Source organism: Saimiri boliviensis, chromosome 5 (assembly GCF_048565385.1).
Source record: "Saimiri boliviensis isolate mSaiBol1 chromosome 5, mSaiBol1.pri, whole genome shotgun sequence".
Taxonomy (NCBI): domain Eukaryota; kingdom Metazoa; phylum Chordata; class Mammalia; order Primates; family Cebidae; genus Saimiri; species Saimiri boliviensis.
The window spans coordinates 38,456,618-38,483,177 of NC_133453.1; the positions used below are offsets into that span (position 1 = coordinate 38,456,618).

The following is a 26,560-nucleotide window of genomic DNA, read 5'->3' on the forward strand; positions in this document are numbered from 1 at the left end:
TGTATTTTTAGTAGAGACGGGGTTTCACCATGTTGACCAGGATGGTCTCGATCTCTTGACCTCGTGATCCACCCTCCTCAGCCTCCCAAAGTGCTGGGATTATAGGCGTGAGCCACCGCGCCCAGCCATATTAACATATCTTACATAATTACTTGTAATTGTGAAAACAAGGAAATATACACTGACACAATTAACTTAAATATAAGATTGAATTTCATCAATTTTCCCACTAATGTCCTTTTTCTCGTCCAGGATTTAATCAAGAATCCCACAAACTGTAATGTTTTGTTTGTTTATTTGTTTTTGAGACGGAGTTTCACTCTTGTTACCCAGGCTGGAGTGCAATGGCACGATCTTGGCTCACCGAAACCTCTGCCTCCTGGGTTCAGGCAATTCTCCTGCCTCAGCCTCCTGAGTAGCTGGGATTACAGGCACGCACCAACATGCCCAGCTAATTTTTTGTATTTTTAGTAGAGATGGGGTTTTACCATGTTGACCAGGATGGTCTCGGTCTCTTAACCTCATGATCCACCTGCCTCAGGCCTCCCAAAGTGTTGGGATTATAGGCGTGAGCCACTGCGACCGGCCTGTAATGTTTCTTTAGATCGCCCCAATATGCAATAGTCCCTCAGTTCTTTCTTGTGCTTGACTTTGAGACTTTTTTAAAGTACTGGGAACTTATCTTGTAGAATGTTCCTTAATTTTTGTTTGTCTCTGTTTTCTCATGATTAGACAAAAATTATCTTTTCTGGTAAAAAAAAAAAAATACTACATAGGTGATCCTATGTCCTTCTCAGTGCACTGCATCAGGAAGCATCTGGATGTGCTAAACAAATGTATAGAAAGCCATTGTTCTGGGCTGAGTTTCTACACTAGGCCTCAATAGAGCACACAAAACCTGAATGGAGTCACTCCTGCTAGGTACCACATAATCAAACTGAACAATGAAATGGACCAGTTTTCCAAAAAACAGGAGATTCACAGCAGCCAATCAGAGGGTCCCAGTTTACTTGTGCTGACAAGATAAGGAAGTTCCCTATTTTAACCCTGTAAGGAAAGTAACTTTGTAATGACCAATCACTTTTTTTCCTTGTTTCTGTCTTCTCAGCTTTTTTCTACCAATAAAGCCTGCCTCCTCTGCTCAGCTCATTGGAGTGTCTTTGCATATCTTTAGATGGGATGCTGCCTGATTCATGAATTGCTAATAAAAGCCAATTAATCTTTAAACTCGATTTATCAAAATTTTTGTCTTCTGACAGATGTCAATGTGTCACCAGGTTAGAGTAGTATCTCCAGATTTCTCCACTGTAACTAAGGTTCCCCTTTGTAATTAATAAGTATTTCGTAGGGAAGATACTTTGAGCCCACTTAAATATCATGTTTCTTATTATCATGCTTTCACCTACTAATTTTAGCATCTACTGGTTGATTCCTGCCTAGAACAAGAAACTGCCATGGTTACTGCCTAATGATGATTTTCTGTTTCCATCATTCATTCTATATTTATTGACTGAAATTCTACTATAAAAAAAAAATGAGCTACCTCTCAATTTCACTGTGAACATAAAATTGCTCTAAAAGTAAAGTTTACTATTATTTTTATCATTTTATTATTATTTAAAATTTTTAAGAGTTATCTTTTCTTCCTTGTGTGTTTATGTTAGCATGGACTCACTGATATTTATTATATTCTATGGATTTTAATCCAATACCATGGTTATTTAGTCTCGGCTTTGACCAATGGAACTATCTCTTCAAGTTGGTTAGATTCTTTCATGTGCCCCTATCATTTTTTGAGTTACTTTCTGATACCATTAAATGTTTCAGGCTCATTTTGATTTTCCCTTTCTCAGTCCCAGAATCAATCATTTCTCTAGGGTTCCGATTAGTGGAGAATGTTATTTAGAAACCAAGATCTGGGGCCAGGCATCCCAGCACTTTGGGAGGCCGAGGTTGCCAGAGTACTTGAAGTCAGGAGTTTGAGACCAACCTGGGCAACACGGCTAAACCGCATCTCTACAGAGAATACAAAAATTAGCTGGGCGTGGTGGCGGGTGCCTGTAATTCCAGCTACTAGAGAGGCTGAGGCAGAAGAATCACTTGAACCAGGAGGTGGAGGTTGCAGTAAGCCAAGATCATATCATTGCATTCCAGCCTGGGTGACAGGATGAGACTCCATCAAAAAAAAAAAAAGAAAAGAAATCAAGATCTGGAGCACGGCTGTGATCACTGCTACTGTTAGGTACCTAATTCTAGGTCCTCTCAGTGGAGAGAGTTAGGAACCTAGGTCTCATTATCCACATTATTTTCTTCCTCTTTTTTTTTTTTTTTTTTTTTTTTGAGACAGAGTTTCGCTCTTGTTACCCAGGCTGGAGAGCAATGGCGCGATCTTGGCTCACTGCAACCTCCGCCTCCTGGGCTCAGGCAATTCTTCTGCCTCAGCCTCCTGAGTAGCTGGGATTACAGGCACGCGCCACCACGCCCAGCTAGTTTTTTGTATTTTTAGTAGAGACGGGGTTTCACCATGTTGACCAGGATGGTCTCGATCTCTCGACCTCATGATCCACCCGCCTCGGCCTCCCAAAGTGCTGGGATTACAGGCTTGAGCCACCGCGCCCGGCCCACATTATTTTCTTATTTGTTCACTACAAGTATATATTTAAAGTAGAATTGCCAACACATCCCTCTGTGAGAAAGAAACTTACTAATGAGACCACAATATTTGTATATAATTCTTTTTGTCTTTAGCCTTATAATTTTCCAAAGTATCTTAGACTAGTTATTTTCTTCCCCAACTCCTTCAGTGTATTACCCATTTATAATACATACAATTAGGTTCATGTGTTATTGTTTATATACCTTTTTGAGTTCTCCCCACATCCTGGTTGACCTGCATGATTTATTTATTTTAGAGATCATACACCTGGGTTTGTTTGTTTGTTTGTTTTTGAATTAACAGAGGCAGAGTCTTACTATTTTGCCCAGGCAACTCTCAAACCCCTGGGTTTAAGTGATCCTCCTTGCCTCAGCCTACCAAAGTGCTAGGATTACAGTCATGAGCCAACATGTCCATCTTATTTTAGAGATCATATACCTGTGGGGTTTTTGGTTTTGGAAAATAATTTTTTTTTTTTGAAATGTATGTGTAATCTTATTTTACACATATTTTTTGAGACAGAGTCTTGCTCTATCACACAGGCCAGAGTGCAGTGGCACGATCTCAGCTCACTGCAACCTCCCCGCCTTCTGGGTTCAAGTGATTCTCATGCCAGTCACCCAAATAGCTCCGATTACAGGTGTGCGCAACCACGTCTGGTTAATTTTTGTACTTTTTGCCCAGGCTGGTCTCAAACTCTTGGCCTCAAGTGATCCACTTGCCTCAGCCTCTCAAAGTGCTGGGATTACAGGTGTGACCCACTACACCCAGCCTCATATACCTGTTTTGATGGACATTTAACAAGAGTGCTTTGTTCCTTTGGCCGATAATGGGAATAGGAAGAAAATGCAGTATCTCCTTGACAAGGAAACCCTCACACTACCCCTGATATTAATGAATCAATTCAGAACCTTCCAGACATGTCCAGACATAGAATACAATAATATAACACAAAGCAGATAAAGCAACAGATAAAAACAAATTTTAAAAAATACTTACACAACCATTGTTTGATGTTATACCCTGTGTTTCCCAGATAATTCAAGTGGAATGTGAAATAAAAACATGGATAATCTTCCTGTTCCCTTGTAGGTCCTACGCCCTATTTCCTGCTCCTTTCAAATCTCAAAAGATAGAAAACTGATTACAGTGCCAGGAAGTCCCTCATGTAATTAATACTAATGCTTACAAGAACTGAATTTTAATATATTCTAAAAACATTTGTTGCACGCCTCCCCTCTGTACCAGACATAGTGTGAAGTGCTTTATGTACATTTATCTAACCAAATAAGCACTTTGGAGATCTATTAACTATGCTATGGTTCATACTGATTTGTTTCCTCTCTATATTTTATAGACCATTGTGCCAGTACAGTCAATCTCTGGTGATAATGAAAAGCTATCACCACAATTTGTCAAGACTAACCTTTTAAGAGAACGAAGTTAACCTACTGGTGTACTTAGGTGGATATTTGATAGAGCTAAGAAGAAACCACAGACATGGTTTCTGTGAGGAAATGGGAATATGAAATTATTTTGCCACCTTAAACTGCAAAGGTAAAAAGCACTTCATAGAAGATATGGTCTTTGAGCATTTTACCCAACATCACAGACATGACTATTCAGAGCTATACATTATTTTACACAACAAATAAATTGGGCTTTTCTCAATCTTGTTTTCTTTATGAAATCCTGAGTTAAAAGAAGTTATGCAGAATAAAGTATAAATACAGAATTATTAAGGAGCAGTACCTGATCACACCAACATTTATGATAACCAGCAAGGTGCCCCAAATGAACAGAGCAAATACAAGCACGAAGAATAACACCTGAGGCTGGGCACAGTGGCTGACACCTACAATCCCAGCACTTTAGGAAGCTGAGGCAGACAGATGGCTTGAGGTGAAGAGTTTGAGATCAGCCTGAGCAACAGGGCAAAATCCTGTCTCTACTAAAAATACAAAAATTAGGCCAGGTACAGTGGCTCACACCTGTAATCTCAGCACTTTGGGAGGCCAAGGCAGGCGGATCATTTGAGGTCAGGAGTTCAACACCAGTCTGGCCAATGTGGTGAATCCCTACCACTACTGAAAAAAAAAAAAAAAATACAAAAATTAGTGTGTATTAGTAGTTCCAACTATTCAGGAGGCTAAGGCAGGAGAATCACTTGAAGCCAGGAGGCAGAGGTTGCAATGAGCTAAGATCACACCACTGCACTCCAGCCTGGACAACAGAGTAAGTAAGAAAAAAGAATAGCACCTGAACAGAACTACTCAGGTACACTAATCCAGGCCTCAACCACTACTATCAGACAATTACAGCATTACTACAGCTTTAAGTTTATTAGGCCATTCTTGACATCCTTGCACAGCAGCCAGGGTACGATAGCAACAAAGTGAAACACTTGAATTACCAAGTCACAGCCTCTAGCGTGTGCCTAACCCTAACTTGGAATGACACCATGACCCAAAAAGCCTGCCAATCTCTGGCACAGAGGTTTATTTATTCATTGATGCTCAATTTTGTATGGTTTCCCCTTAAAGCAGGGTAAAACCATAAGAGGTAAGTCAACTGTACCTAGAGAACAATTTTAATATGCTACAAATATTCCACATTCATGACACTACGTTCACTTTCTGGAAAACAGAACAGTGGGACTCCTGTTACAGCTTGGATCTTAAATTCCTATTAAACAATTTATTACTGTATAAATGGTTGACAGCATATAACCAATTTCCTTAAACCCAGGTTACAATCTAGCATCCCTCCTGACAGGGACTAGCAAGCACTCTCAAAACAAAACAAAATAACAGCCTCTTCCCCAGCCATAGAGTACAAAGAAAATTATATTAATTCTCATTGGAGGGGGTTGCTCACAGCCCCAAGGGTCTACAACTTACTTGGAACACAGAAAGATGGCAATGGTGTTTTATGAAACTAACAACCAAGGAAATCTATCATATCCTTTCTTACTCCTATTACTTGCCTGTATTAGTCAACCACTTATGCTGGATATGATGACATAAAAGGAAAGGTAGAGATAGGGCCACCCATAATTCCTTCTACTGTTAGTCCTTCCCTACTCATCGGTAAGCAAAGGTGGAATGTTGGTAGACTATGTATGTATCAAGAAGTAAAAGAAAACCACTCAATTTGTACAGATTTTCTACTGTTCTAGTAAAAACAAACTACATAAGCAAGTGCAAGCCACAAAATGACTGTATAATTTCAGTGATTCCACAAACGAGGTAAATATTCTTATATTTGCATTTTAAATGGGAACTGCATTTAAAATTCATGCTAATGACATAAAATTCTAAATTTTCTTTGTTTAGAATGACATTAGACAATAAATTTTTTAAAATATGACAAGTTGAAGGGACATCACAAGGAAAGAAAAAAGGTATATATTTTAGTACCTTTAACAGAACATTATTCCTGCTTTTTGAATAAGGGAGCCCTCATTTTTATTCTGCCCTGGGACCCGCAAATTATGTAGTCGCCCTATCAACAATCAACCTTTTCTTGTCTGGACTTCTACAGAATGAATAAAAATAAGGTAGAGGCTGGGCACAGTGGCTCACACCTGTAATCCCAGCACTTCCCGAGGCAGGCGGATTACGAGGTCAGGACTTTGAGATCAGCCCAACCAACATGGCGAAACCCCATCTCTACTAAAAATACAAAAATTAGTCAGGGGTGGTGGCATGCTCATGTAATCCCAGTTACTCAGGAGGCTGAGGCAGAAGAATCACCTGAACTCAGGAGGCGGAGGTTGCAGGGAGCGTAGATCATACCACTGCACTCCAACCTAGGAGACAGAGCAAGACTCTGTCTCAAAAAAAAAAAAAAAAAGATAGAGGAAATGATGGAAAATTCAACAGTTCTAACTACTGTATCTGATTTTCTTTTCAGGCTTCAGGACCACAAAACTTCATTAGTGTCCAATTTATAGCACACTGACCACTGTTGTAAATGGAGTTTAAAAAGTGTCCAGAGCTAGGTAAGGTTGCTCATGCCCGTAATCCCAGCACTTTGGGAGGCTGAGTTGGGAGGATCACTTGAGTCCAGAAGTTCAACACCACCCTGGGCAACATAACAAGACCCTGTCTCTACAAACAATAAAAAAAGTAGTTGAGCCGGGCGCGGTGGCTCAAGCCTGTAATCCCAGCACTTTGGGAGGCCGAGGCGGGTGGATCACGAGGTCGAGAGATTGAGACCATCCTGGTCAACCTGGTGAAACCCCGTCTCTACTAAAAATACAAAAAATTAGCTGGGCATGGTGGCACGTGCCTGTAATCCCAGCTACTCAGGAGGCTGAGGCAGGAGAATTGCCTGAACCCAGGAGGCGGAGGTTGCGGTGAGCCGAGATCGCGCCATTGCACTCCAGCCTGGGTAACAAGAGTGAAACTCCGTCTCAAAAAAAAAAAAAAAAAAAAAAAAGTAGTTGGACGTGAGGCACACACCTGTACTCTCAGCAACTTGGAAGGCTGAGATGGGGGACTCCTTGAGCCTGGGAGGTTGAGGCTCCAGTGAGTCTCCAATCCAACCTGGCACTCCAGCCTGGCAGAGCAAGAACCCTGTCTTAAAAAAATAAATAAATCTCCACACACATAAAGATTGGAATGACAGACTCCACTGGGGACTCAAAAAGCAGGGAGGGAAAAGGGAAGGGGTTGAAAAACCACCTATTGGGTACTATGTTCACATTTCAGTGATGGGATTAGTAGAAGCCCAAACTTCAGCATCACGCAATATACAAAACCCATGTAACAAACCTGAATTATGAACTCCAAAAGGAAATATATTTATCTAGTTTACTGCTGTATCACCAGTATCTGATATTTCTTAACTATTAACTTATAAAATAAATGATGGTCATTGCTACTGGACATTCATCTGTAAATCCATGTATCTAGCAAAAGACAAATTTTAGCTCTAAAATGACAGCAAGTCATTTTATTAGGGCTTAAAATTATACTTCTAATCACAATAATTATAAGACTTATAAATTTGGTAAAATGATATTCAAGTATCACAGAAACATAAAATATAGAAAGTAAAATCCCTTAATGTCTCACTCTTAAGTGAGTATACATCTACATAAATATAAGTAAAGTGTTCAGTAGGCTTTAAACTTTTTAAAATATAAAAATATGAAATCTAAAGACTCCGAACAAATAAGATGACCCTATTATGTAATCTTTCTTTCTTTTTTTTTTTTTTGAGACGGAGTTTCGCTCTTGTTGCCCAGGCTGGAGTGCAATGGCGCGATCTCGGCTCACCGCAACCTCCGCCTCCTGGGTTCAGGCAATTCTCCTGCCTCAGCCTCCTGAGTAGCTGGGATTACAGGCACACACCACCATGCCCAGCTAATTTTTAGTATTTTTAGTAGAGACGGGGTTTCACCATGTTGACCAGGATGGTCTCGATCTCTCGACCTCGTGATCCACCCACCTCGGCCTCCCAAAGTGCTGGGATTACAGGCTTGAGCCACCGCGCCCGGCCTATCTTTCTTTCTTAAAATGAGTCCAACATTAACTTTCTAGAGGTATCATTTTTAACTAGATTTCTGAATTAAAAACTAAGTATTATTTTGTTCAAACGTATACAAGAAAAAAAGGCTTATGACTGTAATCCCAGTACTTTGGGAGGCCAAGGCGGGTGGATAACGAGGTCAGGAGATCAAGACCATCCTGGCCAACATGGTAAAACCCCCTTTCTATTAAAAATACAAGGCCAGGTGCAGTGGCTCATCCCTGTAATCCTACCACTTTGGGAGGCCGAGGTGGGCAGACTGCCTGAGCTCAGGAGTTCGAGACCAGCCTAGGCAACACAATGAAACCCCATCTCTACTAAAATAAAATAAAATCAGCTGGGTGTGGCAGCTTGCACCTGTAGTCCCAGCTACTCAGGAGGCTGAGGCAGGAGAACTGTTTGAACCCAGGAGTCAGAGGTTGCAGGGAGCTGAGATCACGTCACTGCATTCCAGCCTGGGCAACAGAGACTCTGTCTCAAAAGAAAAAAAAGAAAAAGAAACTTCAACTCTACTAAAACTACAGAAATTAACAGGGTGTGGTGGTATGCAACCTGTAGTCCCAGCTAGGGAGACTAGGGCATAAGAATTGCTTGAACCTGAGAGGTGGAGGTTGCAGTGAGCCAAGATCACACCACTGCACTCCAGCATGGTGACAGAGCAAGACTCTGTCTCAAGAAAAAAAAATATATATATATATACACACACATATTTTTATATATATTTTAATACATATTTATATATATTTTATATATATTTTTTATTTTATATATATATATGAAAGTCTTGCTATCAGTATTATTTCTTATTAACTGAAAAAAATGGGAAGGCTAATAGGAGAAAAAGGTAAAGGACATTCAAGGCTTAAATTAATTCTTTTTTTTGAGACACAGTGTCACTCTGTCGCCCAGGATGGAGCACAGTGGCGCAATCTTAGCTCATGGCAACCTCTGCCTCCCAGGTTCAAGAGATTCTCCTGTCTCAGCCTCCTGAGTAGCTGGGAATACAGGGACATAACACTATACCCAGCTAATTTTTGTATTTTTACTAGCGACGGGGTTTCACCATGTTGGTCAGGCTGGTTTCAAACTCTTGACCTTGTGATACACCCGCCTCAGCCTCCAAAGTGCTGGGATTACAGGTGTGAGCCACGGTGCCCAGCCAAATTAATTCTATTAATCCAAGTATGCTAAACTCATTTGACACAATAAATACATAAAGTTACTGTGTGAAAAAAGCCTATTCCACCTGCCATCTCTCCCTCATTCCCATCCCCAACTGCTCCTCTTGGATCTTAGGGAAGTCTGGGGTCTTGATGGACTGAATGTCTGGCTATAATCCAGCATTAGCTTAATGAAGCACTGCCAACTTTTAGACATTACTGCCTTCCCCTAAAAGACAGAGGACCCACAAGCAAAATTGTACTAACAATAGAGCCCTTTACAAAAAGCACTTTTAGTCCTTTCTGCAGCATGTTCATGTTAAGCAACCACTGTTTCTTTCCAACATTTTACTGCCGTGCAGAACAATCCCAAAAGGAAAATATAGTCTTCAAATCATTCTACAACAAAAACTAAACCACATCTTTGTTAGGAAGCTGGGTTATTTGTTATGTTGAGGCTTCCTGGTTGATGCTGCATGATTCCTTAATCCGGAACTTTCTCAACAAATTTTTCTCCACTACATTTGTTAAAAATTAACATTTTGGCTCACCTTTTACTTTAAAAATAAAACCCCCAAAATACTGTTCATTTATATCAACTTAAAATGTTATATAATAAAGATTTATCATCTTATTGACTTATACCAAGTAAAAGACTAAGTATTATATATGTATTAAGAATTAACAACCTATACAGAAGATAAAGCTATTTCAATTGGCATGCAAAACTTGGTAAATGTGGTCCTACTGAACATTACTGCCAAAATTCATTAGCAAAACAAACCACTTGTATCTATTTTCATTTAATACCTTGGCCTTGAAATGCTTCAGCAAAGTTCTTAGTAAACTGTAATTGTCTGTATCCACTACCAGAAAAATGTGCACCTACTGAGTAAAAAATATCTATTAATACAAATGATAAACTATTTAAATTCACTCTTAGAACTATGTTCCTTTCAGGTATTGCCACCACATGCCATCCAATTTTACTCTTACATAAAAGGGAAGATGAGATGTGAAGTACTGTTGGCAATCTTCATCAGTTCCCCTTCACTCACTACTGCTGAGTTGGGTGGCATGCAAACAAAAGACATTTGCATACTCAATAGGTTGAGTGACATCTAACTGAAAGAAAGCTGCCAACCTTTGCCTGGGTTAGATAATAAGAATGTTATAAAATATTCTTTTCATTGTACGCCTTTTCACAATTTGAATTTTTTTCTGTCATGCATGTGTATTATTTTGAACTAATTGTATTTTTTAAAGTTACCAGTTGAAAACCATTTTATCTAAATCAAGCATAATTTAGGAGAGTTTGAAATTCAGTAATAGAATAGATTACAGAAGAACTAGAATTAATTAATTTAAATGAGAAAAGGCTTAAATTGATTTACATGAATAAAAGAATAAAATACTAATCAAAAATATTTCACAATTAGCAGCCAAATTAAAAATTAAGTAAATTTCTAGTGACAAAGTTAAAGATTTAAAACTATGCACTATTCAGATAATTAAGATCTGACCCTGAGTATAATTTGTTATGAAAATCACCAAATAGAAATAAAAACATACATTTTAAAACTCTTGGCCGGGCGCGGTGGCTCAAGCCTGTAATCCCAGCACTTTGGGAGGCCGAGGCGGGTGGATCACAAGGTCGAGAGATCGAGACCAACCTGGTCAACATGGTGAAACCCCGTCTCTACTAAAAATACAAAAAATTAGCTGGGCATGGTGGCGCGTGCCTATAATCCCAGCTACTCAGGAGGCTGAGGCAGGAGAATTGCCTGAACCCAGGAGGCGGAGGTTGCGGTGAGCCGAGATCGTGCCATTGCACTCCAGCCTGGGTAACAAGAGCGAAACTCCGTCTCAAAAAAAAAAAAAAAAAAAAAAAAAACTCTCATTAAGTATAACCATTATGCTCATTAACTATGAAAAAACAACAATGTGTGCTATTATTATCTTCCATTAAAATCTAATACTACTTCCTCTATCAGTATTTTTTAAAGAATTTGCTCTTCAGTCATGGCATAGTTAAAAATCAGCCTATGTATTTGTATAATACTTTGTAACAGTTAAAAATCAATGCAAATCTAATTCTGCGGTCAAAGAATACTACATTAAGGGTGGCATGATGGCTCACCCTGTAATCCCAGAACTTTTGGAGGCCAAGGCAGGAGGATCATCTTGAAGTCAGGAATTCAAGACAAGCCTGGGCAACACAGCGAGACTCTGTCTCTACCAAAAAGAAAAAATAAAGGAAAAGAAAATTAGTTGGGCATGGTGTTGTACACCTGTCATCCTAGCTACTCAGGAGGCTGAAGCAGGAGGATGGCTTTAGCCCAGGATTTCAAGTGAGCTACGCCTGCAACACTGCACTCCAGCCTAAGAGTAACAGAGCAAGATCTCAACTCTAAAATTAATAATAATAATTAACTAATTCAACTATATATTCTTTTTTTTTTTTTTTTTTTTTTAAAGACAGGATCTCACTCTGTCTCCCCAGGCTGGAGTGCAGGGGCATGATCTGTGCTTACTGCAGATTTGAACTCCTCCAGGTCTCAAGTGATTCTCCCACCTCAGGCTCCTGAGTAGCTGGGAATACAGGTGAATGCCACAATGCTCTGGTAATTTTCTTTTTCTTCTTTTTATTTTTTTGAGACAAAGTCTCACTCAAGTCTCACTCAACTTGTTACCCAAGTTGGAGTGCAGTGGTGTAACCTTGGCTCACTGCAACCTCTGTCTACCAGGCTCAAGCGATTCTCCTGCCTGAATCTCCTGAGTAGCCGGAATTACAGGCATGCACCATCATGCCCATCTAATTTTTTGTATTTTTAGTAGAGAGGGTTTCACCATGTTGGCCAGGCTGGTATCAAACTCCTAACCTCAGGTGATCCGCCCACCTTGGCCTCCCAAAGTGCTGGAATTAGAGGCATGAGCCACCACGCCAGCCTAATTTTTGATTTTTTGTACAGATGGGATCTCACTATGTTTCCCAGGTTGGTCTCAAACTCCTGGGCTCAAGTAATCCTTCTGCCTTGGCCTCCCAAAGTGCTGGGATTATAGGAATTGGCCACCAAGCCCAGCACTCAACTCTACATTCTAAATCCAATAAAGAATCTCTGCTATTTAAAAATAATATATTACAGAAGTAGGTATGCAATGATACCAAAATTCTAGTTGACAGTACTAGAGGAAAAAAATCCAACCTGCCACGACCCTTGGCCATCCTGACTAGTATATCTGCCTAACCAGTCTTCCTGTTTTTCCTTGGCTCCTCTCTAATTCTTCTCTACTGATGAACCAGAGTGATGTTTGAAAAATAAATATTAGATTATGAACTTACTCTGCTTAAACCCTTTCTAAAGCATTTCTCATTTTCTGAGAATAAAATTCAAACTTTTCATCTTTACCATGTCCTACAAATCCCCACATGGTTTGGCTGCTGCTTGCCTGTCTAACCCCTTGTCATGCATCTCTCTTCCTAGTTCACAACATTTGAGCCACAAGCTCCTTTCTGATCCTGTGAAATATCAAGCACTTTCTTATCTCCTGAGACGGAGTTTCGCTCTTGTTACCCAGGCTGGAGTGCAATGGCGCGATCTCGGCTCACCGCAACCTTCACCTCCTGGGTTCAGGCAATTCTCCTGCCTCAGCCACCTGAGTAGCTGGGATTACAAGCACGCACCACCACGCCCAGCTAATTTTTGTATTTTTAGTAGAGACGGGGTTTCACCATGTTGACCACGATGGTCTCAATCTCTTGACCTCGTGATCCACCTGCCTCGGCCTCCCAAAGTGCTGGGATTACAGACGAGCCACCACACCCGGCCTTCCTGCAATTATTTACATATCTGGTTGATTTTAATTCCTCAGGTCTTACCTCATAAGGCAGGCTTCACTGACCCCCTTTACCTAATGTGAGTGGCCTTCCCCAATTACCCTCTAATATAACCCTGATGTGTAGACATTTATCACAATCTCTAATGATCTTGTTTCTTTTTTTTTTTTTTTTTTTTCTGAGACGGAGTTTCACTCTTGTTACCCAGGCTGGAGTGCAATGGCGCGATCTCGGCTCACCGCAACCTCCGCCTCCTGAGTTCAGGCAATTCTCCTGCCTCAGCCTCCTGAGTAGCTGGGATTACAGGCACGTGCCACCATGCCCAGCTAATTTTTTGTATTTTTAGTAGAGACGGGGTTTCACCATGTTGACCAGGATGGTCTCGATCTCTCGACCTCGTGATCTACCCACCTCGGCCTCCCAAAGTGCTGGGATTACAGGCTTGAGCCACCCCGCCCGGCCGATCTTGTTTCTTTACGTATTTAATTATTTATAATCTGTCTTCCTTTTTTTTTTTTTTTTTTTTTTTAAACAGAGTTTCGCTCTTGTTGCCCAGGCTGGAGTGCAATGGCATGATCTCGACTCACCACCTCCCAGGTTCAAGCAATTCTCCTGCCTCAGCCTCCCGAGTATCTGGCATTACAGGCATGTACCACCACACCCAGCTAATTTTGTATTTTTAGTAGAGACAGGGTTTCTCCATGTTGGTCAGGCTAGTCTCGAACTCCCAACCTCAGGTAATCTGCCAGCCTCAGCCTTCCAAAAATCTGCTCCCTCAGCCTCACAGACATGAGCCACCATGCCCAGCTATGATCTGTCTTCTTAACAAGTATATTAGTGCCATTGAAGTCAGGGATCCAGATGTCTTGTTTATCGCTACAAAATACTATGGTATTCTCTCTTAACCTGACCTAAACTACATAAATATAACATGTAAAAGCTAGATTACAGAAGGCAGGGCTCCAACTTATTTTGCTCAATATCTCCTTACAGTATTACTAAACAATGTTCAAATGTCAGAAGACATGGGAAAACCACAAGAATATTCAAAATCAGTAGTTTTTTGCCTTAGTGTATCACAAACTTGCCTTCTCCTTAAATTTATAATTTCTTCAAACTTATTTTAACTGCTTCCCTTCAGAAAGCCAAGTTATCTCCCTTGATGGCTAAATGGCCCCCTGCTTCCTTCATTAAGTGTACTTGGCAAAATTAGGTGCACAATAGCATAAAATTTGCTTCACATATAGCCTTTTTTTTTTTACAGCCAGTTTTATTCACCTGCAATTATAAAAGAGCTGAATGAGAAATTCCCCTAAAAACAAAAGGAAATCTTTATATTATTTTATTTTTTTGAGACAATATATATTATATAGAAGTTAACTATCAATTAATTTCTCATTGAACCTTTAGAATTTGATCTACAGTCTCATTTAAGTAGATCACAGTAATAAGAGAAAATGAGTCTCTGGTTTCAATATTTTATTATTAGATATCTATAGAAAAAAGCAAGTATAGGTAAGTGCAGATTTTTTTTTTTTTTTTTGAGACAGAGTCTCGCTCTGTAGCCCAGGCTGGAGTGCAGCGGCACAATTTTGGCACACTGCAATCTTTGCCTCCTGGGTTCAAGCAATTCTCATGCCTCACCTCCCGAGTAGCTGGGACCACAGGCACGTGCCACCACACCCGGCAATGTTTTTATATTTTTAGTAGAGACGAGTCTTATTATGTTGGCCAGGCTGGTCTCAAATTCCTGACCTCAGGTGATCCACCCACCTTGGCCTCGCAAGTGCTGAGATTACAGGCATGAGCCACCGCACCCGGCCAGAAAATCTTCAAAGATGACAACATAAGGAAGCATTTCTGGCCAGGCATGGTGGCTAATGTCTACAATCCCAGCACATTGGGAGGCTGAGGTTGGAGGGTTGCTTGAGCTTGGAAGTTCGAGGCTAGCCTGGGCAACATGGTGAGACTCTGCCTCTACAAAAATTTTAAAAATTAGTTGGGTGTGGTGACATGCCTGTAGTTCCAGCTACTCAGGAGAGGCTAAGGCAGGAGAATTGTTTGAGCCCAGAAGGTTGAGGCCCCAGGGAGCCATATTTGTGCCACTGCACTCCAGTCTGGGTGACAGAGAGAAACCCTGACTCAAAAATAAATAAATAAATAAATTACACTTCCCTACATTTACTTTTCTCTATAGATATCCAGTCACAAAATATTGAAAACAGAGACTCATTTTCTCTTATTACTGTGATCTACTTAAATGAGACTACAGAAATATCAATTGATAGTTAACTTCTGTATAATGTATGCTGTACCTCATGCTGCAACATTTCTGAAATTGGTGTTATTTTTACAATCATTATATTTTCATAATTTAATTGGCAGTGTTTTCTTTCCCAGTGGTGTCTCCTACAATTGATGATGTCTTATGTTTAGTAAAATATGATATTTTTGAGAAAAAAGTTACTTATTGACCCTGTTCCCAACCTTATTATACTGAAGATTCAAAATATCAATACAATTTCTTGTTTGGCCGGGCACAGTGGCTCATGCCTGTAATCCCAGCACTTTGGGAGGCCAAGGCAGGCGGATCACCTGAAGTCAGGAGTTCGAGACCAGCCTGATCAATGTGGAGAAACCCCATCTCTACTAAAAGTACAAAATTAGCCAGGCATGGTAGTGGGTGCTTGTAATCCCAGCTACTCCGTAGGCTGAGGCAGGAAAATCACTTGAACCCGGAAGGCGGAGGTTGCGGAGAGCTGAGATCATGCCATTGCACTCCAGCCTAGGCAACAAGAGTGAAACTCCATGTCAAAAAAAAAAGAAAGTTTCTTTCTCAAGATGACTCTAAGGCACTCACATCAATGAAATACACTGTTTCTGCATCTGTAAAATCCAAGAAATTCAAGCATGCAATATCTCTGTCATACCATGCATATCACATATTACCAAATAATTAAAATGGGGCTTCTTTTCATACATCTCTTTATAATGTTCTCTGCCTTCTTTTATTTTTTGCTTTTCAAGTGTTTCCTCTTATCTGACTTTTTGGCAGCCAAACAAAATGGATAAGGCTAGATGTCCCAAAAACCCCATCTATCAAGAATAAAAATAGTGAGAAGAATCTGGCTGGTAAGTGCAACGCTAAACAGTATCAGTGAGCTCTTACATGCACAACTCTGTTCTTCTGTACTGCTACTTTTACTGCTACCTCCTTAACCATCTATACTCCCAATATAATACTTTCTTCACATAGGATGATAACCCATTAGCCAGATTTCAAGTCTTCAGAGCTGAGTACAGCAACTGAGCCAGTATTAAATAAGATAGACTACATATATATCAAATAACCTCAGCCTTCATCACTATCCCCAGCTCATCCAGCAGCTCAGTGGAATAACTGCTGATCAGACCTAAAATTGAGTGGCTGTAGGGATGAGAAAAGATTGCTCAAGCTACTGATTTTCCCTTTCCCTTTTCTTATGCAGTCTAGACCACTTGACTAAGCCTCTCAGTCTCTGTCCCTGTTTAGGATTGGCTCATACCTATTAATCACATATTTGATCACTGTGCCTTTGCCACCTGGCTGCTCTTCCAAAGAACATCTCCATAATCAGGCCAATTCCCTTAGCCCAGCCTCAAAAAAACTGCTTTTTCTTGTTTTGTTTTTTGCTTGTTTTTCTGAGATGGAGTTTCATTCTTGTTGCCCAGGCTGGAGTGCAATGGAGCGATCTCAGTTCATTGCAACCAGGTTCAAGCAATTCTCCTGCCTCAGCCTCCCAAGTAGCTGGGATTACAGGCTCCTGCCACCATGCCCAGCTAATTTTTGTATTTTTTGTAGAGACAGGGTTTCATCATGTTGGCCAGGCTGGTCTCGAACTCCTCATCTCAAGTGATCCACCCACCTCAGCCTCCAAGTACTGGGATTACAGGTGGGAGCACATGTAGCTAGGAATTGTAAGCTTTTATCCCTACCTGTCCAGCCACAGTGACGTATCCTTTGCCCAAATTATTACTACCTATATGCATTCTGTATATCTTACTCTAAATTAGGATATTTTTAAATTCACAATTTAGTAGTTGAGCATAAACCATCATGCTTATGTTCTTATCCTATAATAGCTTAAGTTCCAGGACCATGATTCACACTTCTGTACTCTAACACAGTTAACTATAGTAGATATTCAGTGAATACATTCTAATTTGGAAACAAAATTGATCAAGCGTAGTAATCTTTCTGCTAATGAATCAAATATTCCTTATACACAATTGATGTAAAGATACTAATCAATTTGTCCTAACTTGCTTAATTTACAGACAGAAAAATTTACAGAATTTCAAAGTTGAAAGGCAAGTCACTGTGATCAATTATATCTTACAACATGAAGAAGTCATGAGAAGAAATACGGTTGAGTAAAGACTTTTAGACTTCAAGAATGTACTGGCTTGAAATACAGTTCTGTCACTTTCTAGACTTTGGGTGATTTATTTAATCTCTCTGTGCCTCAGTAACCTTATTTATGAAAAAAATCTGTATTTTTCATAAACATACGAAAAAGAAAGCTGATATAAGAATCAGATGACATAAACACATACTATAATACCTGTTACAAGGAGGTACTCAATAAATAATTCAATAATTATTTTTACATACCATTAGACAAAGTACTTATTATCTGTTAGTCTGTTTCCCTAACTCTAAAACAGAAAAAAAATCTACCTTTCAGCTATTTTGAGGATTAAAGGAAAATGTATATAAAAACACTGCATTTCTCTCATGAGACTCATTCAAAAAATAAAAATAAAAACACTGCATTTCACTTGACACATAGCAGGCACTCATAAAGAGGGAAGTTACTTTTGTTAAACAGTAGCTATTTCACATCATTGGTTACTCTTAGTAAGCATATAATATGGTTCTCTTTATATTTTATGAATGTCAGCTATTTTGGGGAAAAAAAATTTTTTTGTTTTTTTGAGACAGTTTCACTTTTGTTGCCCAGGCTAGAGTGCAATGGCAGGATCTCAGCTCACTGCAACCTCCGCTTCTGGGTTCAAGTGATTCTCCTGCCTCAGCCTTTGAGGAGCTGGGATTACAGGCATATTCCACCACAACCAGCTAAATTTTTTGTATTTTTAGTAGAGATCGGGTTTCACCATGTTGGCCAGGCTGGTCTCGAATTCCTGACCTCAGGTGATCCACCCGCCTCAGCATCTCAAAGGGCTGGGATTACAGGTGTGAGCCACCATGCCAGGCCAGGGGAAATCTTTTATACAACAGGTTCCTTTAAACAATAATGAAATATTCATTAGCAACAGAAATTCACTGCTCCTCCAAGACAATTCTCAAGACAATTACTGAGGACATGAATCTCTGAATCTCACAGGAATCTCTCTCATTACCTTAACCAGATGCCATCTTCTAAACAACAAATTCTATAATCAGTGACCTAACTAAGTAACATGGGCTTGAAAAGATTTCAAGAATCAGCTCACCTAAGTTATAGAATGATAAATGCAACCCACAGAGTATATTCTCTTAGTAATTTTAATATTCTGTTAACTTCCTTGTGGTACTGTCATTTATTTCATCATTTAGAATTCTGTTTTCAAGGCGGGGTGGGGTGGCTCACACCTGTAATCCTAGCACTTTTGGGAGACTAAGGCAGGTGGATCAGGAGGTCAGGAGTTCAAGACCAGCCTGGCCAAGATGGTGAAACCCCATCTCTACTAAAAAATACAAAAATTAGCCAGGCGTGGTAGCGGGCACCTGCAATCCCAGCTACTCAGGAGGCTGAGGCAGAGAACTGCTTGAAGCCAGGAGGCGGAGGTTGCAGTGAGACACTGGATCCCAGCCTGGGTGATGGGGAGAGAGAGTAAAGAGGGGAGAGAGGGGAGAGAGGGGAGAGAGGGGAGAGAGGGGGGAGAGGGGGGAGAGGGGGGAGAGGGGAGAGAGGGGAGAGGAGAGAGGAGAGAAAGAGAGGGAGAGAAAGAGAGAAAGAATCCTGTTTTCAAATTCTTTGCTTCAAGTAGCAGCCCCAAGACTGTGTAACATCAAAACTACTGTCTTGGCTGGGCACAGAGACTCACACCTGTAGCCCCCAACACTTTGAGAGGCTGAGGTCAGGAGGATCATTTGCACCTAGGAGTTTGACACCAGCCTGAGCAATATGGCAAGACCCATCTCCACAAAAAAAAAAAAAAAAAAAAACTGTCTTTTAATATTTCCAGAGGTTACAGTCAAAGAATCCCACCCTGCTTTTGGAGCCTACTCCAATACAGATCAAAGGCAAGGGCAACAATGCAAGACCAAGCTGGGCAGTTTGAATGTAGACAGACAGTATGAGAGAAACTTAGTAAAATATTTTGTTTCCTTCCTCTCCCAGACTCCCCAAACTCTGTCCCTTTATCTCTGGCTACCATATTCTTACCTTAAGTGTATCAAATACTGTGAAATAGGACTACTATGATGGACTACTAGGATGACAAAGAATTCCAGTTTATGCTATGTATTTCCATATACCAACTGCAGAGACTAGGTTCTAACTCAAAGTTGTTCTGAATGCATTAAATGTAGGTACATGTTCAGCCATTTTAAGTCATTGATAGCAGTCATTTATTTACCTATTTGATGCTCCTTCAACTTTTTACAGCTAGAAACTCAAACAACTACAGTTCTTAGGTATTTTTAAATGAAAATAAGTATGGTTCTAAATGAGAGCCAGAAATGTCTGGGTTCCAATGATCAGGCATTTTATCCAATTGATATTAGTCACCTAACTTGCCATTGCACAAATAAAATACATTGTAACGTATCAGCAGAAGTGTATTTTACACATATAGAATAACCTGCCTCTAAATGATACCTTCAACTAAAATGAGACACTTTCTTTATTAGGAATTCCATGATGAGAGGACAACTTGGCTATATAAGAGACAGCAGAGTCCAGCAGTTAGGAGTGTAGACTATAGCTGGGCATGGTGGCATGAGCCTATAATCCCAGCTACTAGAGAGACTGAGGTGAGAGGATGGCCTGAGTTGGGAGGCAGAGGCTGCAGTGAGCTGAGATTACACCACTACACTCCAGCCTAGGTGAAAGCCTATCTCAATTAAAAAAAAAAAAAAAAAAAAAAAAGGATAGACCAGTCCGCTATGGTGGCTCACGCCTATAATCCTGGCACCTTGGGAAGACAAGGTAGGTGAATCACCTGAGGTTGGGAGTTCAAGATCTGCCTGACCCACATGGAAAAATCCTGTCTCTACTAAAAATACAGAATTAGCGGATGTGGTGGTGCATGCCTGTAATCCCAGCTACTTGGGAGGCTGAGGCAAGATAATTACTTGAACCTGAGAGGTGGAGGTTGCAGTGCCCCAATATCACACCACTGCACTCCAGCCTGGGCAACAAGAGTGAAATTCCATTTCCAAAAAAAAAAAAAAAAAAAGACTACTTACTTAAAGACAGCGTTTTTGATAGTTGTACATAAGGCAGAGGCTTTTCTAAGATAACACAAAACTGATGTCATAAAGGAAAAAAAAGGAAGTTCTATATGACTTTATGCAAATAACACCTTTAAATTAGTAAGAAAAAGAAACAAATCATTAGAAAAATTGACATAATATCTGAACAGGCAATTCAGAGAAATACAACCGGCCAAGAAGCTTGGATCCACTAATAATTAAAGCACTACAAACAAACAAAATATAATTATTTTGCTCTGGCAAAAATTGAAAAGAATTATATTGTCGGGCACCGTGGTTAATGCCTGTAATCCCAGCACTCTGGGAGGCTGAGGCAGGTGAATCACCTGAGGTCAGGAATTCGAGACCAGCCTGGCCAACAAGGAGAAACCCTGTCTCTTTACTAAAAATACAAAAATTAGTTGGGCATGGTGGCACATGCCTGTAATTCCAACTACTGGGGGGCTGAGGCAGGAGGATCACTTGAACCTGGGAGGCGGGAGGTTGCAGTGAGGCAAGATGAGGGCAATGCACTCCAGCCTGGGCAACAGAGCGAGACTCCATCTCAAAAAAATAAATAAATAAATGGAGATTTCATATATTACTGGTAGAAATCAAAACCGGTACAACCTGTTTTGAAGAGAATCTGGCAGTTCATTTTAAGATTTTAAATGTAAAAATTTCTGACCACATGATCTTACTACTAGTACTGTCCTACAGGAATAATCACAAAACTTTATGTACAATATACACAATATTATTCTACCTTGTTAGAAGCAAATTCTAATTATTCAGATATTTATACAAAAAAGCATTAAAGATTATACACGAAACTGTTAACACTGGTTATATCTAGGAAATGGGATTAAAGAAACAGGAGATAGGCCGGGCGCGGTGGCTCAAGCCTGTAATCCCAGCACTTTGGGAGGCCGAGGCGGGTGGATCACGAGGTCAAGAGATCGAGACCATCCCGGTCAACATGCTGAAACCCCGTTTCTACTAAAAATACAAAAATTTAGCTGGGCATGGTAGCACATGCCTGTAATCCTAGCTACTCGGGAGGCTGAGGCAGGAGAATTGCCTGAACCCAGGAGGCGGAAGTTGCGGTGAGCCGAGATCGCGCCATTGCACTCCAGCCTGGGTAACAAGAGCGAAACTCCGTCTCAAAACAAAACAAAACAAAACAAAACAAAAAAGAAACAGGAGATGATGGGGTTCTTTTTCCTGTACTTCATTATCATTTCTACACTTTGCCATCATATTATTCAAAAACCCTTTTTACAATTACTTTGTATAATTTTAGAATCTTAAATAACAAAAAGGGGTTGCTTTTTGCTTTCTGTTTTTTTTGTTTGTTTGTTTGTTTTTTGAGACGGAGTTTCGCTCTTGTTACCCAGGCTGGAGTGCAATGGCGCGATCTCGGCTCACCGCAACCTCCGCCTCCTGGGTTCAGGCAATTCTCCTGCCTCAGCCTCCTGAGTAGCTGGGATTACAGGCACACGCCACCATGCCCAGCTAATTTTTTGTATTTTTAGTAGAGACGGGGTTTCACCAAGTTGACCAGGATGGTCTCGATCTCTCGACCTTGTGATCCACCCGCCTCGACCTCCCAAAGTGCTGGGATTACAAGCTTGAGCCACTGCGCCCGGCCGCTTTCTGTTTTTTTTAAACGAAGTCTTGCTCTGTCACCCAGGCTAGAGAGCAGTGGCGTAATTTTGGCTCACTGCAACCTCTGCCTCCCGGGTTCAAGCACTTCTCCTGTCTCAGTCTCCTGAGTAGCTAGAATTAAAGGCACACGCCACCATACCCAGCTAATTTTTGTATTTTTAGTAGAGACGGGGTTTCACCATGCTAGTCAGGCTGGTCTTGAACTCCTGACCTCGTGATCTGCCCATCTCAGCTTCCCAAAGTGCTGGGATTACAGGTGTGAGCCACAGCACTGGACCAACAAAAAGTTTCTTAAAAGAAATTATAAAATCAAAGGCTAAAAGCAAAAACAAGTTTCTATTTTTTTTTTTAATTTAAAAGACAGAGTCTCACCCTCTCACCCTAGCTGAAGTGCAGTGGCACGATCACAGCTCATTGCAGCCTCCAACTCCTGGGCTTCCAGTGATCCTCCCACCTTAGCCTCCCAAGTAGCTGGGACTACAGACTCACACGTGGCTAATTTTTAAAAAACTGTTTGTAGAGACAGGGTTCTCGTTATATTGCCCAGGCTGGTCTCAAACTCTACCCTCAAGCAATCCTCCTGCCTTGGCTTCCCAAAGAGTGTAGGTGTGAGTCACTGTACCCAGCCCAAACTTTTAACTGCAAATAACTAGAATTTAATATATCAAAGATTGCCAGTTATTGAATTTAATCTCTTTTCATTAATAGGGTAATGTGAAATATAAAAGCTATTAGACGCTTAGAGTACAATATGCTTAGAGTAGAAAAAATCGAAGACTAATATCTTGCTTTTAAAAGAAGGACTTAGCAAGGAATCAGTATAACTCAATTTCTTATAAACCTAAGTAAATGGACAAAACATGATTCTTAAAGAACAGCTGTATACAAAATGTCAATAGTATGAAGTTGAGGAAACAAAAAAAAAAGAACAGCTGTACAAATGGAACAAGTTGGTATGAAAGGCTAAACTGAATTTACTCATTAGCATTCTTGATAATGTTTCATCAAGCTAACACATTGGTATAGCCAAAGGAAAAAATGATTACATAGCTCAGAAAAGTTATGTCTCATACACAACTTTGTTTCCATAAATAACATGAATAGGCCAGGCGTGGTGGCTCACGCCTGTAATCCAAGCACTTTGGAGGCCAAGGCAGGTGGATCACCTGAGGTCAGGAGTTCAAGACCAGCCTGACCAACATGGTGAAACCCCGTCTTTAAAAAAATAAATAAATAGGCTGGGCACAGTGGCTCACGCCTGTAATCCCAGCACTTTGGGAGGCCGAGGCAGGTGGATCACGAATGGTGATGGTGAAACTCCGTCTCTACTAAAAATACAAAAAATTAGCTGGGCATGGTGGCGCGTGCCTGTAATCCCAGCTACTCGGGAGGCTGAGGCAGGAGAATTGCCTGAACCCAGGAGGCGGAGGTTGCAGTGAGCCGAGATCGCGCCATTGCACTCCAGCCTGGGTAACAAGAGCGAAACTCCGTCTCAAAAAAAAAAAAAAAAAAGGATTAAACTGGCTCATGCTGCTGATAGATCAAAACAAGAACTTGGAAATAAACCAAAAAACAAGCAGGACATATGCACAAAAGTATTCAATATGGCATTGTTTATTAGAAAAGAAATACTCATGGGGAAGAAGGCAGCAAATCACACTGCCACGTGTGTACCTATGCAACAATCTTGCATGTTCTTCACATGTACACCAAAACCTAAAATGCAGTAAAATAAAAAAATAAAATATATACCAAAAAAAAATGGCTAAAATAAAATACAAAGCCAAAAAAAAAAAAAAAAGAAATAGGCCGGGCGCGGTGGCTCAAGCCTGTAATCCCAGCACTTTGGGAGGCCGAGGCGGGTGGATCACAAGGTCGAGAGATCGAGACCAACCTGGTCAACATGGTGAAACCCCGTCTCTACTCAAAATACAAAAAATTAGCTGGGCATGGTGGCGCGTGCCTGTAATCCCAGCTACTCAGGAGGCTGAGGCAGGAGAATTGCCTGAACCCAGGAGGCGGAGGTTGCGGTGAGCCGAGATCGCGCCATTGCACTCCAGCCTGGGTGACAAGAGCAAAAAACTCCGTCTCAAAAAAAAAAAAAAAAAAAAGAAAGAAAGAAAAGAAATACTCAGTGGAGCCGGGCATGGTGGCTCACGCCTGCAATCCCAGCACTTTGGGAGGCTGAGGTGGGTGGATCACGAGGTCAGGAGATCGAGACCATCCTGGTCAACATGGTGAAACCCCATCTCTACTAAAAATACAAAAAAAAAAAAAAAATTAGCTGGGCATGGTGGCGCGTGCCTGTAATCCCAGCTACTCAGGAGGCTGAGGCAGGAGAATTGCCTGAACCCAGGAGGCAGAGGTTGCGGTGAGCCAATATGGTGCCATTGCACTCTAGCCTGGGTAACAAGAACAAAACTCCATCTCAAAAGAAAAAAAGAAAAAAAAAGAAATAGTGGAATACACTCAATGGAATATCATACAATTATGAAAAATGATAGTTATTAAGATCATATATACATGCTTATGACATATTCTATGTAAAAAATCAGATATAATAGATATTATAAAATCACCACCATATAAAAATACATGTATCTTTTTTTTTTAATTAGAAGAAAATATATCAAAACAAAAAACGTTACGGTTGTATGAATATCAACATTTTTTCTTTTCAAATGAAAACAAAAACAAAGCTTGTCCTAAAAAGGTTAGCCTAGTGTGTCTATTACAATTATACAGCTGTCCTCGTAGACTTTTTTTTTTTTGAAACTGAGTCTCTGTCACCCAGGCTAGAGTGCAGTGGTGCTATCTCAGCTCACTGCAACCTCTGTCACCTAGGTTCAAATGATACTCCTGCCTCAGTCTCCTGAGTAGCTAGAATTACAGGGGCCTGCCAACGCACCTGGTTAATTTTTGTATTTTTAGTAGAGATAGAGTTTCACCATCTTGGTCAGGCTGGTCTTGAACTCCTGACCTCGTGATCCACCCACCTCAGTGCTGGGGTAACAGGCATGAGCGACTCACCCAGTTGCTCATAGACTATTCTTAACTACAAAAGCAAATATTGAAAACAGATTAACAATAATAGAAAGGCTTAACTATTTCCTCATCTAAATGAAACAAAAAACTGGAGAGTTTGGATTACTGACCAAATATTTATAAATCCCTTTACACTTACACTATCATTAACACATTTTGTTCTAAATTATCCTATTTTACACTTAATTTACTGGGGCAGAATGAAAGTACATGATCATGTATATTTTTGACACCGATTTTAAGGGCAAACTACTGTCTTGAAGGAGAAAGGGGAAATGAGATCTGGCTTTAAAAAACTGAAACTTCTCTGGCCGGGCGCGGTGGCTCAAGCCTGTAATCCCAGCACTTTGGGAGGCCGAGGCGGGTGGATCACGAGGTCGAGAGATCGAGACCATCCTGGTCAACATGGTGAAACCCCGTCTCTACTAAAAATACAAAAAACTAGCTGGGCGTGGTGGCGCGTGCCTGTAATCCCAGCTACTCAGGAAGCTGAGGCAGGAGAATTGCCTGAGCCCAGGAGGCAGAGGTTGCAGTGAGCCGAGATCGTGCCATTGCACTCCAGCCTGGGTAACAAGAGCAAAACTCCGTCTCAAAAAAAAAAAAAAAACTGAAACTTCTCAACCTCCATTTACAACTAACCTTCCAGAAACAGATGTGGATCAAATATCTAACTCTCTCAAATACCTAACTTCATCTACAATTCTTACAGCCAATGCCTCTGGCACAATACTTTATCATGTCTCATAATTCTTTCACCAAGTCCACTACTGACACATTTAAGATGTGAATGATTGCACACATTTTGCACTATATCTTGATAATTTGGGTAATGTATTTTAAATGTTAACTCATACACAGGCAGGATTAAGGTATAGTGTTGAGCACTGTGATTCTAGGCATGCATATAATCTTTCATATTAGTGCTTTTTTTGAGACAGAGTCTTGATCTGTCACCAGGCTGGGGTGCAGTGGCACAATCTTGGCACACTGCAACCTCTGCCTCCCAGGTTCAAGCGATTCCCCTGCCTTGGCCTCTGGAGTAGCTGGGATTATAGGAACGTACCACCACACCCAGCTAATTTTTTGTATTCTAGTAGAGACAGGGTTTAACCATGTTGGCGAGGATGGTCTTGATCTCCTGACCTTGTAATCAGCTCGACTTGGCCTCCCAAAGTGCTGGGATTACAGGCATG

The 26,560-nt window shown here is 40.7% G+C and overlaps 1 protein-coding gene across 4 annotated transcripts in view; it reads right to left on the reverse strand.

Moving 5' to 3' along the window:
- The window catches only part of BMPR2 (bone morphogenetic protein receptor type 2), a 180,393-nt gene that overhangs the window by 146,559 nt on the left and 7,274 nt on the right, over positions 1 to 26,560 (reverse strand). The window contains exon 1 of one of the 4 annotated variants that reach the window (XM_074399253.1): positions 11,495 to 11,814. The exons of the other annotated variants lie outside the window; for them this stretch is intronic. Within the exon in view, the coding sequence (XP_074255354.1) occupies positions 11,495 to 11,537 (43 nt within the window). The 5' untranslated portion in view covers positions 11,538 to 11,814. Of the gene's footprint in view, positions 1 to 11,494; positions 11,815 to 26,560 lie in introns of those variants that run through there. 4 annotated transcript variants of the gene reach the window in all.